A 15,218-nucleotide genomic window follows, 5' to 3' on the forward strand; every position below is an offset into this window, starting at 1 on the left:
ATATATATATATATATATATATATATATATGAATAGGATTTAAGTTATATTGATGTAAAAAATATCAGTTTTACATTTTTTATAATTTCATTTATGATTAAAAATTTTATATAATAATTGTTAGATTTAACAATCTATTAAAATTTCATGGACATACATAAAGTGCTTTAAGTCAATCCAATATTCAGATCAATTCGGTATGAATAATGTAAAAAAATTCATTTGTATCGATGTAAAATTAATTAAGTTTTACATATTTTTATATATTTTTTTATAATTTGTGTCTTATTAATTTAATTGTTGAATTTCATTTTCTATTTACGTAATTGACATAAATTGTGTATATCAAATTTTATTTTTTATTTGACACTCCTATTGGATCACCAAATTTTAATTTTTCTTATCCCTACTCAATAAAGTTTGTTAAGTATATCAAAATGGATCACTCTGACAAATTTCATCCAAATTTTAATAGAAAAATAACATGATTGCCACATCATTTGCCACATTAGTTAACTAAACTCATAAATTTTATAAAAGGTCATTAAATTTTAATCCAATTTTCAAATAAATCATCAAATTTTAATTTATCATTATAAAATCACTAAAATTTATTAAGTATAACAAATTTAGTCATTTTAATAAATTTTATATTACAATCCTTAGTCATTAATCCCATTTACGGTAATAATTACTAACTTTTTTTCATCAGTTTTCTTTAAATGGATAAAATCCAAACAATTACATACTGATTTTGAGAATTCCAAAAGGGTAAATCATAAAATAAAAATTTTGATAAATGTTAGATACTAAAAATGAGAATTTAAAACTATTGAAACATTAAACTTAACTCTAAAGGGATTAATACAAATTTCATTTATTTGGTAGGTGATTGGGTTGTTTGTAACCGGAGCTCTAGAGATCATTTTGCCCTCGGAGCATCGACGGGAGATATGCCGCTATCTATACAATCATCAGGTTTTTTTTTAATAATATTTTTTATGTTACATAATTAAACTCTCGTAGATTATAATATTTTTTTATTGATATATATATTCTTATTTATTCTTTAGCATATTTCTCCATTAAAACTAAGAGTGCACACATTAATTAATTAGTACATATATATTTGAAATGATTAAATAACTCAATTCATTAATTACAATTATATAATTATGCATTATCAAAAATAATATATAGTATATATTCATATATATTTTTTTAAGTTACAATCATGATAAATAATTCCTGTTACATTCATGTATATAATCAACTAAATAATAAATTATTATATTATAATTAAATTACAATCACTTAATAATTAACTAACAAACTAAAACATAACTAAAATAACCAAACTCACACACCTAAAATCCCAGGGTTTTTAAATGTTTCTTAAATTAATTATCAAATGTGAGTTTGTTTTGTTTGCAAATTCGGCTAACAACATAAAAGTGTATTGCAGAATAAAGATGGAGGTTGGGGATTGCACATAGAAGGGGAGAGCACAATGTTTGGCACCGCGCTCTCGTACGTCGCTCTAAGATTGCTGGGAGAAAGAAAGGATGGTGGAGATGGTGCCATTAAGAAAGCAAGAAAATGGATTCTTAAACATGGTGGACTCACCTTCATTCCGTCATGGGGCAAGATGTGGCTTTCAGTACGTATTTTCTCATTCTCACCCCTGCCACCAAACGAACACACACTTACGCATATATAAGAATTTTTTAGTTACATGGAAATCATAGTTCTCCTTTCTTTTATAAATCACGTTCCCTGCATCGAACAATTCGAACCCTTCCCAAAACTCCTAACTAATGACTCATGCTCTGATTCTAACCACAAAAACCACATGTTAATTAGAAACATTGTGGAAGGCACTGATAGCAGTGGGCAGTTCATTATTCAGATGCTCGACCAGATTAAAACCAATTAGAGCAGTTTTAGATATGAATAGGGTTTGCAGAAGTAAATTACAATACATATCTATAATTTTTTTGCAATGTATATAATATTTTTAAATTTTAATTTTTCTATCACAATTTTTTAAAATATTTCAAATTCATCCATTTTCATACCAATATTAAAATATGATAGAACTGTCATGTTAGCGTCACATGGACATTCAAGTGTTTCTCTACGTGATAAAGAAGGTAGGCCCTTTCGATTTTTGGATTGGAATTTATGCCACATAAATGTTCATGTAGTATTAACGTGACATATTTTGTTGAATTTTTAACCGTAAGTGATGGATTTGAATATTTTTAAAACATCGTGAATTTAAAATTTAAAAGCTTTCAGATGAAAAATAAAATAATACATAAAAATCACATATAATTAATATATTTTTACTCATATTTTTTTAGTGAAAATGATAATAATTATGGTTTCAGATTGGATTTTGATTTAGAGATTTATTAGGCTACCCACTAGCCAAAACCCAAATAATATTACTCGGTTTTGGCTGGTAACAAGACTCACTTTTAATGAATAAAGAATCTCAAAAAATAAAAAGTTTAACGAATAAAGAAAACTTGAATTCTCTGTAAACTACAAGGTTCAAACTCCTTCAATCCAAATTTACTCTTAACGCTAATTAACCGACCAATCAGAGTTACTATTTTGTTGTTTGTATTTGTAGGAAAAAAAATTGGTGCTGATATTTCTTTTTCTCGTTTAATTTTTTTTTTAAACTTTCATATTTGAGTTTCATTGATGAGTTTCCTTGGTTTTTTTTTTTTTTTTTTTTATACATATGTAATGTTTATATTGTTGCTTGTCATATATTTATTATTCAAAAAAATCCCACCTATTGTGATTTCAATTTTTCTACATAATATTATGTGATTTGTTTTTTCTTTTCTCCATTAGCATCCTGTGATTAAGTAAAAATGGTCTAAAAAAGACACTAGTTAGAAACTATGAATTTATGAATTTAAGAGAGACGAAAGCTTCTAAATTACAAAAAACGTAATGCAAGTAATAAGAGATAATATAAAGATTAAAAAAATAAATGAAAAAGTTATTTTTGATAAAAATAAGTGGCACAAAAAAATTCAAAATTATGATCTAACATGATTTTTTTTTTTTTGGCTTTTCATATAGCATTATATCATACTTGTTCCCTCTTAAAAGTATTTTCTAAATTTTTTTTATGAATATAATGTTGTAATCCCCTTCGCGAAAATAATTTATTCATATGTGCTAGTTGAGAAAAAATTACAAGATTTTTAGTGATTAGGATCTAAATTTCAACAATCTCAAATATACATAAAAAAAAGTTAAAATCACAAAGGATCTAATGAAATTTACCTATTTTTGTTTGCTTATTTGTTTAGTACCAATAAGTGGTATCCTTTTGTGCCCTTTCTAGGAATGGAGGGTGGAGAAATAAGGATGATAAAAAAAATCAAAACAATAAAAAATTAATTTAAAATCGTAGTGTTTGGTTTGGTTTGGATCTGTATTTTTCCCATTCGAATCGGATTCATTTTAGATATTAAATGTATATATTAGGTTTAGATTAAATTTCATATTGGAAGGTGAAATAAAAAAAAAGAATCGAACCGAATTATATTTTTATTAATTTTTATATATATTTTAAATTTTTATAAAATAATAATAATTTTATATCAAAATCTATTTAAATATATTAATATTTTATATTAAAATATTAAATAAAAAAAAATTTAAAAAACTGATAAATTGAACTAAATCAAACTAACAGAGACATATGTATATAGTAGGGGCAGCTGCCCTTACTAAGTTCTTAAACTTTTTTTAGGTTTATTGAAAAAAAAAACTCAAAAGTGTTAAAAATTTAAAATTTGCCCCCACTAAGATTATTTTTATCAAATTTACCCCCATTAAATTAAGGCTCATACAAGAAAATATTAAATTTTTGTCTAGTAATTGACATTGATCCTTTGGATGTTAAACAATTGTGTTATAATATATATTTATATATATAAGTTCGTAAAACTAAATAGTTTTAGTTTGAAATTATTAAATTTCAAATTCTTCATAATAATTTAAGGTTGATGTGAAGTGATCTTATAAGTTTAGTGAAACTTAGGGCTTGTATTATTTAAATGGTTTTAACCACTTATTTAACACAGAAAAGTAACATATAAAATGTGAAGTAATTAAAAAACTCATTTAAATTTAAATTTTCAAATTTCTTTTCATTGTATGTAAGAAAAGAGACATTTTTATTTTTCAAATTATAATGAATAAAAAATAAAATATGTTTGTTTATTTAAAGAAAATGATAAAACTAGACATATTAAAAGTGAATAATAAAACTAGATATATTAATTTTTATATTATACTTTCACATATTATATTTATCTTTAAGAAGTTTATAAGTAAAATTTTATTAAATTAATACGTGTTTTTATATTGAAAGTTGATTTATCTAAATAGTGTTTAGGCTATAGGGTTAATTTCAGAAATATATCCTATGGTTAAGGTCGAAATGAAAATGGCTCATAAGATTTAAAATGTGACACTTAATTACCCTATAATTTATTGATTTGTTTTTTTCTTCAAAACTGTTACTTTGAATTTTTTTATTTTTATTTTTTCTTTATCTCAATTTATATTCTTTCTCTCTAAAATCAAATCAATTTTCTCTCTAATCTCTTTTTAACAAAACTAAACCCTCTGAGCTGTCTCTAACTTCTCTCTACCAGCTTTAAACTCAAGAACAAAAACAAGAAATCAGTTAAAAATTATCACCTGCTTTCTTCTTTGTGTGGTGTCGTTCTCTTTTTCCTTATCTACCTAATATCCAGCAAAAGCTCAATATCTAATAAAAGATGCTATTACATTTTTCTATATTTGAACACTCCAAGATACAGATAAAAACCTAAAACTTTTCAAATCGCCATTGCCACTATTCACCATTCAAGAACCCTAAAATAATATTTTTTATTCGATTTCAAAACCCCAAAAAGAAGAGCCCCACAACTGAAGAAATACCAAAAACTCTTATAATGCAAACTTTTTATTTTGTTTTTTATTTTTTCTATTGGTGTTTAATTTGTGTCTATGATTCCTTGCCTGTAGGTGATTGTTAATTTTGCACTATCGAATGCATCTTTTCTGAGTTTGTTTAATTGCCGATTCTGGATTCATTGATTGTTGATTTGTGTTAGAGCTTTGTTGGTAGATTCTTTGCTATTTGTTTTATAGATTTTGGCTTTGAATTACTTGTTGGTTTTTTTTTTTTGGGTTGTTCAATTTGGATGCCAAAATTTCTTTTCTTTTAGTTCTATGCTTGTCTGCGTTTTGTCTTTATTTGCTCAATTGTCTGGGTTTTGTAGAATAAAAAATACTGTTTGTTGGGAATGGCTTTTGATTGAGTTTTTAGATTGGCAAATTCATTTTCTCTTTAAAACCAAATCAATTCTCTAAAACCCAACCAAATAAAACTATTAGAGAGAGAATTGATTGATTTTAAAGAGAGAGAATGAATTTTTAGAGAGAGAAAATAAATTGAGATGAAGAAGAAAGAAAAAAATAATAAAAAAAAAAGTGGAAAAGTAACAGTTTTGAAGAAAAAATAAATTAACAAATCATAAGGTAATTAAGTGTTACGTTTTAAACTTCAAGAGACACTTTCATTTTGGCCCTAATTATAGGATATATTTATGAAATTAACCTTTAATTTTAATTATACAAACATTATTTTTATGGCAAAATTTTTTTTTCACATACAGAAAATATGTTATACATCTTAGTTTTATTTGTAATTTTTTATATTAATTTGTATTTCAATAAAAAATTTTAAAGTTAATTTAAAATATTTGTTTCCATTAATCATAAATTCTGGATCTATCCTTATGAGCTAGTAAAATTTGATTCGGATAAAATAGTATAAAGAATAAGTTTAGATTCTAATCAAATTTTAAAAATTCATAATATTATATAATATATAAAAAATTAAATCAAATTCAATTTGATCTAAACTATTTTCATTCTTATGACTGAATACATAAATATTATTACTCATAACGCTGCTGCGTTCGTGTTTGTAGGTGCTGGGAATATATGAGTGGAGTGGCAACAATGCATTACTCCCTGAATTCTGGCTTCTTCCTTACTTTCTTCCCATTCATCCAGGTTAAATATTTGTGACCTTAAATGTCTGTGTTTAACGTAATTTTCATCGTCGTCGTCATCATCATCATCATAATTTTTAAATTAAGTATCCTTTTGACATGATATTAAGATTTGTTTTAGTGAAATTAAAAATAATAATAATTGTGATTGGAGCTAGAATGATGAGATTAAAATCATCAATGCAAGACATGCATGTTTATTAAAAATAAAATGACGGTGAGGTGAAAAATGATGAAAAAAAATACTTTTTAAAAAAAATTAATCTCAAAATACGTTGATAAATTATTTTATATATTTTTTGTTTTAGTTTACATTTAAAATCTTAAAAAATGCCTACTTGTACTTTCCCACGATGTAAAAAATGGAGTCTAACTTGTGAGTTGGATGGTTAAAATTAAACTAGTTAACTTAAAATTTATAATTATAACATCTATAACATTGTACTAAAGTAGAGTCTAACATTATACTGTTATTAAGTCTCTTAATTAACTCCTAATTTTGACTTTTGTTAAAATGAAAATTGATACGTAGGACGGATGTGGTGTCACAGTCGTATGGTGTATCTGCCAATGTCATATTTATATGGGAAGAAGTTTGTGGGGCCAATCAATTCCCTGGTTTTGTCACTGCGAAGAGAACTCTATACCCTTCCTTATCACCTCATTGACTGGAACCAAGCCAGAAATCAATGTGCCAAGGTAATTTATTTATTTATTAATTGTAGCTATTATATCCACACAACTAATTCCAACCATTTGCAAAACTAGTTTTTAAACCTCCTATCAATTAGTTTTTCTGAAATTGTTAAATTAATTTTAAACCAAATTCATTCCATGTGTAATTGCAATAAAAATTTTATTAATTGCTTTATTTTAAATAACGTTTTCAACTTAATGTGTTGGCTTATTGTAGAAAGCATACGTTAGGCTTGAAAATTATATTATATTATAGGAATAGATTATTACTCTTTTGAGAATATAAAACTGAGGTTAGAAATAAAAATATTTATTATATCATGGTTTGGTTTTATTCGTAAAATAAATATAGTAGAGTATAAATATTATTGCGATTTTAAATTTATGGCAAATAAAAGAATAAACGATTACGTAATGAATCAGAACAAGAATGGTCTAACAAGCGGTTTTGGCTTTCCCTTTTCTTTTTTTTTTTTCTGAAAAGTTCCCTGTACTGTAGTTAAACCAACTTTTAGTAAAATATAATATATAATTAAAATTGATCCTTTGGTAAACAATTTTGCAGGAAGACTTATATTATCCACGTCCCATGATACAAAAAATATTATGGGATTGTCTTCAAAAGGTAGGAGAGCCTGCTCTAATTAAATGGCCATTCTCTAAGCTAAGAAAAAAGGCTCTCGACATTGTGATGCAACATATCCACTATGAGGATGAAAATACTCGTTATATTTGCCTTGGCCCTGTGAATAAGGTATTGCTCCACCGGTCATATATTTATTTATTTATATGACAAAGATTAATTTACAAGCTGTAAAATTAAAAAAATTTTACATATTTTTTAATCATTGATTTTAATATAACCAAAAGAAGAGAGGGAAAAGTAAAAATAAAAAAAAAATTATTTAGTCTCATTCATTAGATCTATTGAAATTAATAATTAAAAAAAAGTGTAAAACTAAAAATATTTTACACTTTGTAAGTTGATACTCTCTCTCTCTCTCTTTCTATATATATATATAACAGTTCATAATATATTTTCATTAATATGAGAGTTAATAATATTGGTGATTCTTAATTTAAATTTTTTTTTGATTTCTAAGTTTTAAAAAGTTTTAATTGAATTTTAATTGTTTAAAGTTGTTTTAATTTGGTTATTTCGTTATGGAACCGTTGAAATTTATAATAAATGTCAGCACGTGTATGGAGGCAAATGGAGGGACTCAAATAAAATTTTGCTCAAAGTTTAGGAACCAAGAATACTACAATCTCAATTTTTTATTATAAAATATTAGATTTAAAATAATGTTTTTATATTTTTATTGTAATATATTTTGTTAGTTAAATATTTTTTGTTTTTATAAAAAATAAATATTCAAAAATTAAAATTAATTTAAAATTTTAAAAATCTTTGTGAAAAAATTCCTTATTATTTTAAAATAAAAACCTGTTTTATATTAAAAAATTATTTTATTAATAAATCATATTAGAAAATATTGATTTCTATAAAAATTTTATTTTCTATTAAAAATATTAAATATTTTTTCTTTTCCTATTTCTAATATTTTATAAAGAAGATAAAAGGATAAAAAGATCCATAAAAATAATTAAAGAAAAAAAGTTGATTTTTTACATTTCATATATTTTATAAAATATTATAATTTAAAATAATTTTTATTTTTTATTATGATATAATTTATCAGTAAAATACTATTTTTAATAGAAAATATATTTGAAGAAAATTAAAACTTAGTGAAAACATTGAAAATTCTTTTAGAAAAAAATTTTATCATTTTAAAAAATTAAATAAAAATTTCTATATCGATTTAAGAAATTAAATAAAAAACCCCATCTCATTTTAAAATATTAATTAAGTAAAAAATATCATATCATTTAAAAAATGGATTTATTAATCGACTTTTTAATGTAAAAATTTATTTTGAATATATTTTTATTAAAAAATTTATATTATATAAAATAAAAAAATATTATTTAAATATTATTTCAATAACTTAGTTTCTTCCCCTTTTCGGATTAGAGAAAGTAAGGGTTGTTGTAATTGTCTATTAAAATTTTCTATAAATATAAAATTTTAATAAAAAATAGATTCAAAATAATTTTTCAAAAAGAAAAATATTATGAATAGATTAATAAATCAAATTTTAAAATGATTTGAAAAAATTTACCTAATATTTTAAAAAATATGAAGTTTTTTTTTAATTTTTTTAAACCTATATAAAAAATTTTATTTTATTTTTTTAAATGATTTTTTTCAAAAGAATTTAGAAATTTTTTATTTAATTTCAATTCTTGGAAACCTATTTTCTATTAAAAATAAAAAATTTAAAAAATAAAATATATTGTAATTAAAAGATTATACAATATTATTTTAAAATTAATATTTTATAAAATATATCTAAAATATAAAAAAATTAGATAATAACATCCTTGGTTTCTAAACTTTGAGTGAAATTTTATTTTTGTTTCTCCACTAATCACATGAGATGTCAATTATGTCATTCATGTGCCATTCATGTAATACCAACTATTATTTATCATCATTTTAAACGATTTCATAGATGAAATGATCAAAATAAAATAACTTTGAATAATTGATGATCTAATTAGAATTTTTTTAAAAAATTATAGACCAAAATAAAATTTGACTAAAAATTTAAAAACTACATATATTAGTTACCCTGAAATAAGAGATAGGACAATACCAATATCTCATCCCTGAAACATCATAGTCGAAACACAAAGCAGAGTCATAATTGAAAAGGTTTTACATCCAAGCCTAAAATATCTGATATGTCCACACACAATTTCGTAATAGATCTCTAGTGTGATAGAAAGGTCTCAACCTCATTCGAGTTTTGTTCACCAAGAGGGCCATAAAATATTTCACGAAAATCCCCATGTGAGTCTCTTATAAAACATCTCCACAACTGACAGAGCCAAGTTAGCGTCACGCCGAACCATGAACATTGAATGTTAGGTCATTCTTACTCCAAAAAATCCATTGAACCCCTGCTCTTGGATTAGTAACTAGAACAACCGATTCCTTAGGCTTTGACCACCACATATCTTCAATTATCAAAGCTCTACACGACATTGCTTTGACCAAAAAAAAGTGGTCTAAACTTTACTAATATCAGAATTATCTCACCATCCCATCTTTTCTCATTAAAAAACTGAAAATCCCCAAAAAAGAACCCCTGCACATTGACTGATGAAATGCTTAACAAGATAATGGATCACCCATTTCAAACCCCACAATTTAAAAACATGCCACCAAATAATCCAAGAGCAAAGACAAGAATGGGGATAACAATATACTGCATTTGTTGCCTTTAAGCTCCAGCACTCATTCCAGCAAACACTCAGAAGTTATGGAGCATCCATATTCAATTTATTAGAATAAAACAAACCTTGATCACCACTGAATTTCTAATATTAAGACAAAACTTTTTTTTTTTTTCCAATTTAACAACAAACCACCCACTCTCCCTTAATCGTGATTGAAGACCCAAACATAAAAGAGGGCAAAATCCTTTCTATTAATCACAAGTCACAAGACTCAGATTTGATCTCCTACAAAAGCATCATTTCTAAATTTGGAGAGCTTATTAGCCTCCTCACACATTGTAGATGCTCTTTTTTGGTCTGTTTGACAAAAATATTGGTGCATTAAATGCACCCTCCTTAAAGTCCAAAATTTCAACCACCGTCAGTTGTCGGCAACCGTCAGTCGTCAGTAGCCGCCTAACACCCTTGCTTAACTTGGTAGTGTGGATTTTGGTCATTCAAAATCTACAGACCGATTAAAAATCTAGGATTTGAATTCCAAAAAACTCTATAAATAAAGCTCGTTTCCTATAAGAAAAAAGAGGGGATCGATGAAAAAAAACCTTGCTGAAAATAAAAAAAAACAAATAAAAAAAAGGTTTTGCCATATTAAAAAAAAATATAACAAAAAATATCGAACACATAAACACAAAAAGCAATCTCTCTGGTGAGGGAACTTCAGCGCCAGATTCAAAAATCAAGATCTATAAAAAAAATAATAAAAAGAGTTTTGGTCGAAACTTTCAGCATTGATCTAGACTATTCATGCTATTTTCTCACAAAAAATAGATCAAATTGAGACTTAAGAGTCTAGGAGGACTTTTTTTGGTGGGTTTTTGAAGTTTTTCGGTCACTAATGATGGTGGTTGGTGATTGATGGTAGTGGTGGTATGACAACAACTACGATCGGTAAGCTTCTCTTGGATTTTAGTTTAGAGAAAAAATAAAAGGGGATATTTTTTTTTAAAAGAGGGGGAAGGAATGAGCAAAAAAAAAAGTTTGGGCTTTATATATAGGAAACTCTGAGCCAAAACGATGTTGGTTGGGAGAAGGGCCAAAATGACGTCGTTTTGACCTTATAGGATTTGTGTGCCACTTGTAGGATTTTTGTGCGGCGCGTGACTCGACCCGAGATTTGCACAACGACTCGTACCCAATCTGTCTCTCTTATTAGCCCTTAGTTGGTTCAGTAGAATAGCTGATCGATTAAGATCGGACTAGACTGACATTAACTGGACTATTGACCAGTCCAATTAAGGTAAATTTTTTTTTTAAAATTATTTTTGTTATTTTGAATTTTTATCATTAATATTTGTATATGTTAAAATATTTAAGTTTGCTAGAATAAATTTTTATTGTTTTAATAATTAGTAAAAAATTAAAAACAAAAAGATGAATAAATAATGAAATACCTAGTTGAAATTTTTGATAATTTTGTTAAAATTTGGAATAAACCTTATAAAATAATTGATAAAACTAATAAAACATTAGTAAAAATGTAAGAAAAGGAAATTTTTATTTGACAATGAGATTCAAAGGTATTCCAAGTAGTGATACCTACAAAATCTCTAAGTAAGAAAATATTTTTAAATTCTATTAATGTATCAAAGCATTTATTGAAAATTTTAAATATGATAAAAATTCTTCTTTAAAAATAAAAAAAATAAATAAAATGTTTAAGGAAAAAATAAAATGTGTGCATCAACATATTATAATTTGCATTGCATGCATGATATATCTTTTTCACAAAAAGTAAATTCGAGCCTTCAAGGATAAGACTTTAAGGTATTCTGAGAAGTAATGCCTAAAAAATCTTTAGGTGAGAAAGAGTTTTTTTAATGTTACCAACGTATTGAAACATTTTAAGAATTATTTCAATAAAAGAGTTCTAATTTATTTTTCTTGAATAAAAAATGGAACAATAAATATGGAATAAAAATAACAAGAAATCAAAATTTCAATAAACAAAGGAAGTCAAGAAAATTACTTGCTAAACATCAAAATTAAGACTATTTTTATCTGGATTAGTAGATAACATGTAATTAATTGGTATTGTTCTAAACGGGTGCTATGGGGGCGCTAATATTTTCTCATGCATAATCGAATCCTGAACCTAGACCGTTTCGTAGACCCAAAAATTATCCTTTTAATAAATTTTAATTAATTTTAAAATTTTTATTAAAAGTATGCGTTTTAATAGGTGGCTAATCGCACTTAGCCAAAAAGATTGGTGGTGACTCTTTTTTTTTTAATTTTGTTTTTAAATTTGTCTGACGGCTCTAAAACCATTAAGACACACATACCATAACATCATAAGATAAGTTTTTGAGTTTCTAAGATATGGTCCTCATTTTAATTTCCTTAACAGAGGAAGTTGTTTGCCATGACTTACATAGGAATAGACAGGACCAGGTACATCCCACCATGATTTACTCAACCTTAAAATCCATTTCATAGAGAATAATAATAAAAATTGTCATAATATATAGATTTATAAATCTATAGCTAGACTTAATAAATAGAGTTGCCACCAATTTTTTTTAACTAAGTATGATTGGCCACCTAATGAATCTATCATTTTAAGGAGCTTCTAAGCTTGATTAAGGGTCCCTAAAAGAATAGATTTTGGTCTACTAATCATAATAGGGTTCGAAGGTTCAGCTACATATGGAGAAGATTATAGCAACCCTACATGCCCATATAAAGGATTGTACCATTTTATTTTAAATTATCCTAAGTCTTGATACTAATGATTTTAAATTTGATATTAAAAATTATTTTTAAGATTCTTCATCAATTTGATAGATTTCTTAAAGATATTTTCCCACCTTAAGAGTATTCAAGAATCTCATTTATTTTCTTGAAGAGGCTCTATCGTTAAAAAAATATTTAATTATTTTTTTATTTTAGTTTTTTTTTAAATATATTTAATTATTACACCTTTGGGCCAAATTAGAAATATCTTCTCTTTTTAATTTTTAAATTTTCCACCATTTGGGTCTATTTAGATATATATATTTTTAAAATCTTTGGAAAGAAAATAGTATGACAATTATTTTTTTATTAAAATTTCATTTAAATTCTTCCACTGTTTAGGAGAAATTTAAAGAAATTTCTTACTTAGAGATTTCTTAGGAATTTACCATTTGAAATTTCTAAGAATCTCATCATTGGATAATTGTCAAATATTTTCAATAAAAAATTTTTATTTGGAAAAGAATACAATTACTTTTATTGAAATTTCATCTAAATTATTCCACCATTTAGGAAAAATTTAGAGAAATTTCTCACCTAGAAATTTCTTAAGGAATTTACCATTTGAAATTTATAAGAATCTCATCCTTGGGTAATTCATATTTAATTCAAGAAATATTTATTATTATTTTTTCTATTGAAAATAAATATTAGTTATTATTATTGAAACTTTATCTATATTATTCCACCATTTGAATTATTATTTATTCTCAAAAAATATTTTATTTTTTATTATTTTTCCTAGACATAATCATGCAAAATTATCCCTAAAAATAAACAAACACATTAATAAATAACTAAATAAAATAATAAAAAAATAAAAAAAATAAAAACAGCTTGGCATGACTTGGCTTCAGGCACAGAAAACAGCTTGGAGACTTGGCTTGAAGGCTCGACTTGGTTGAAGGGTTTGTTTTAGGAAGCAGGTCGGTGTAGTGAGTTATGCTCAGGTTGGGTTGGCCTAGGTAGAAACACACGGATCCTGGGGGCTTCTTAAGGTGAAAATGACGTCATTTTTAGAGGGTATAAAAGATCAAATTTAGCCGTTTTCCTCATATTTCCTCTGCTTCTTCTCTCTCTTCTCTCTTTTTTCTCTCTCTTTCTTTTTAAAATCCTTAAGAATACCAGTTGAATCTTCACCGAATTTTAAAAATTTTAATCAAAATCTGGTTGAAAGTTCATTGATTTCTAGAAAATGGATGTCGAAAAATTGAAACCTAGCCAAAAACTGTGGATTTCACTAAAAAGTCACCAAAAAATTCAAATGACGTTAAAAAATTTTGCCAAAATCTTAAAATTTTTCAAAATTTTTTTTTTAAAAAAGCTACTTTTTGACGTAAAAAATCTCTCAAAATTTTTTGATTGCCTTTTGGCTTCCCTTGCATGGTTTCTTTTAGCTTTTTCTAATCTATGCTTCTATATTTCTCTTTGTGTGTTTTACCCATGATTAGTGTGTGAATTTATGGGGAGTAGGGAGAAGGGTTTCTGATTAAACATGACTCATTCTTTGACCAAATTTTTGTATTATTCTAGAACATGAAATTTATCTTTAACAAATTAAAAACAATTACAATTCTACCAGCACCCGTTCATGGTAGAATCTTCATTTTTTTTTACTATTATCTTAACACCTAATCTAATAATAGATAAATCAAATAAAAAAAACCATGAAAAATCAGATATAAATAAAAATAGATAAATAATTTACAAAAGATAAAACCAAAATAAATAAATAAATAAGCAAATAGATAAATAATAAATAAATAAATATAAAATAATAAATGGTTGGGCTTAACAAATAGGACCCCATGGAGCCAAACCTTAATAGGTTTGCGCCTGGACCATATAGGGTGTCTACAGTTGTCTTTCTTTGTGCATTTTCTATGCAACAAAAATTATGTAAAGATTTAAACACCCATCATATTTAGATAGTCATCCTAACATGTTTATTTTTATTTCTTTTTAAAAAATCAAACACTCAGACTTATTGAACAATATAGAAACTCCTCTAAGTAGAGGCTCACAACAACTTTCAAAAAATAAATAAGGCTCATCTAATCAGAGGCTCAACAACTTTAGAAAAATAAATAAAACTCCTATAAGCAGAGGCTCAACAGCTTTAGAAAATAAATAAGGATCCTCTAAGCATAGGCTCAACAATTTAAAAAAAACAAATAAGACTTATCCAATTAGAGGCTCAATGATTTTAAAAAAATAAAGAAGACTCATTGACAATCATGTTCAAAGGAGTCATAGATCGTGTTTGAAGAAATTTTAGGAGATTATGCCCAAAGG

At 25.4% G+C, this 15,218-nt stretch overlaps 1 protein-coding gene across 1 annotated transcript in view; it reads left to right on the forward strand.

The window, feature by feature from the left end:
• Positions 1-15,218, forward strand: part of LOC111303485 (cycloartenol synthase-like) — a 57,127-nt gene that overhangs the window by 1,464 nt on the left and 40,445 nt on the right. The window contains exons 3-7 of the mRNA XM_022899790.2: positions 889-978; positions 1,466-1,660; positions 6,042-6,126; positions 6,658-6,824; positions 7,387-7,575. Of these exons, the coding sequence (XP_022755525.2) occupies positions 889-978; positions 1,466-1,660; positions 6,042-6,126; positions 6,658-6,824; positions 7,387-7,575 (726 nt within the window). The remainder of the gene's footprint in view (positions 1-888; positions 979-1,465; positions 1,661-6,041; positions 6,127-6,657; positions 6,825-7,386; positions 7,576-15,218) is intronic.

The sequence above is a fragment of the Durio zibethinus genome, chromosome 13, assembly GCF_047325235.1.
Source record: "Durio zibethinus cultivar Kanyao isolate XHJ-2024 chromosome 13, ASM4732523v1, whole genome shotgun sequence".
Lineage (NCBI taxonomy): Eukaryota > Viridiplantae > Streptophyta > Magnoliopsida > Malvales > Malvaceae > Durio > Durio zibethinus.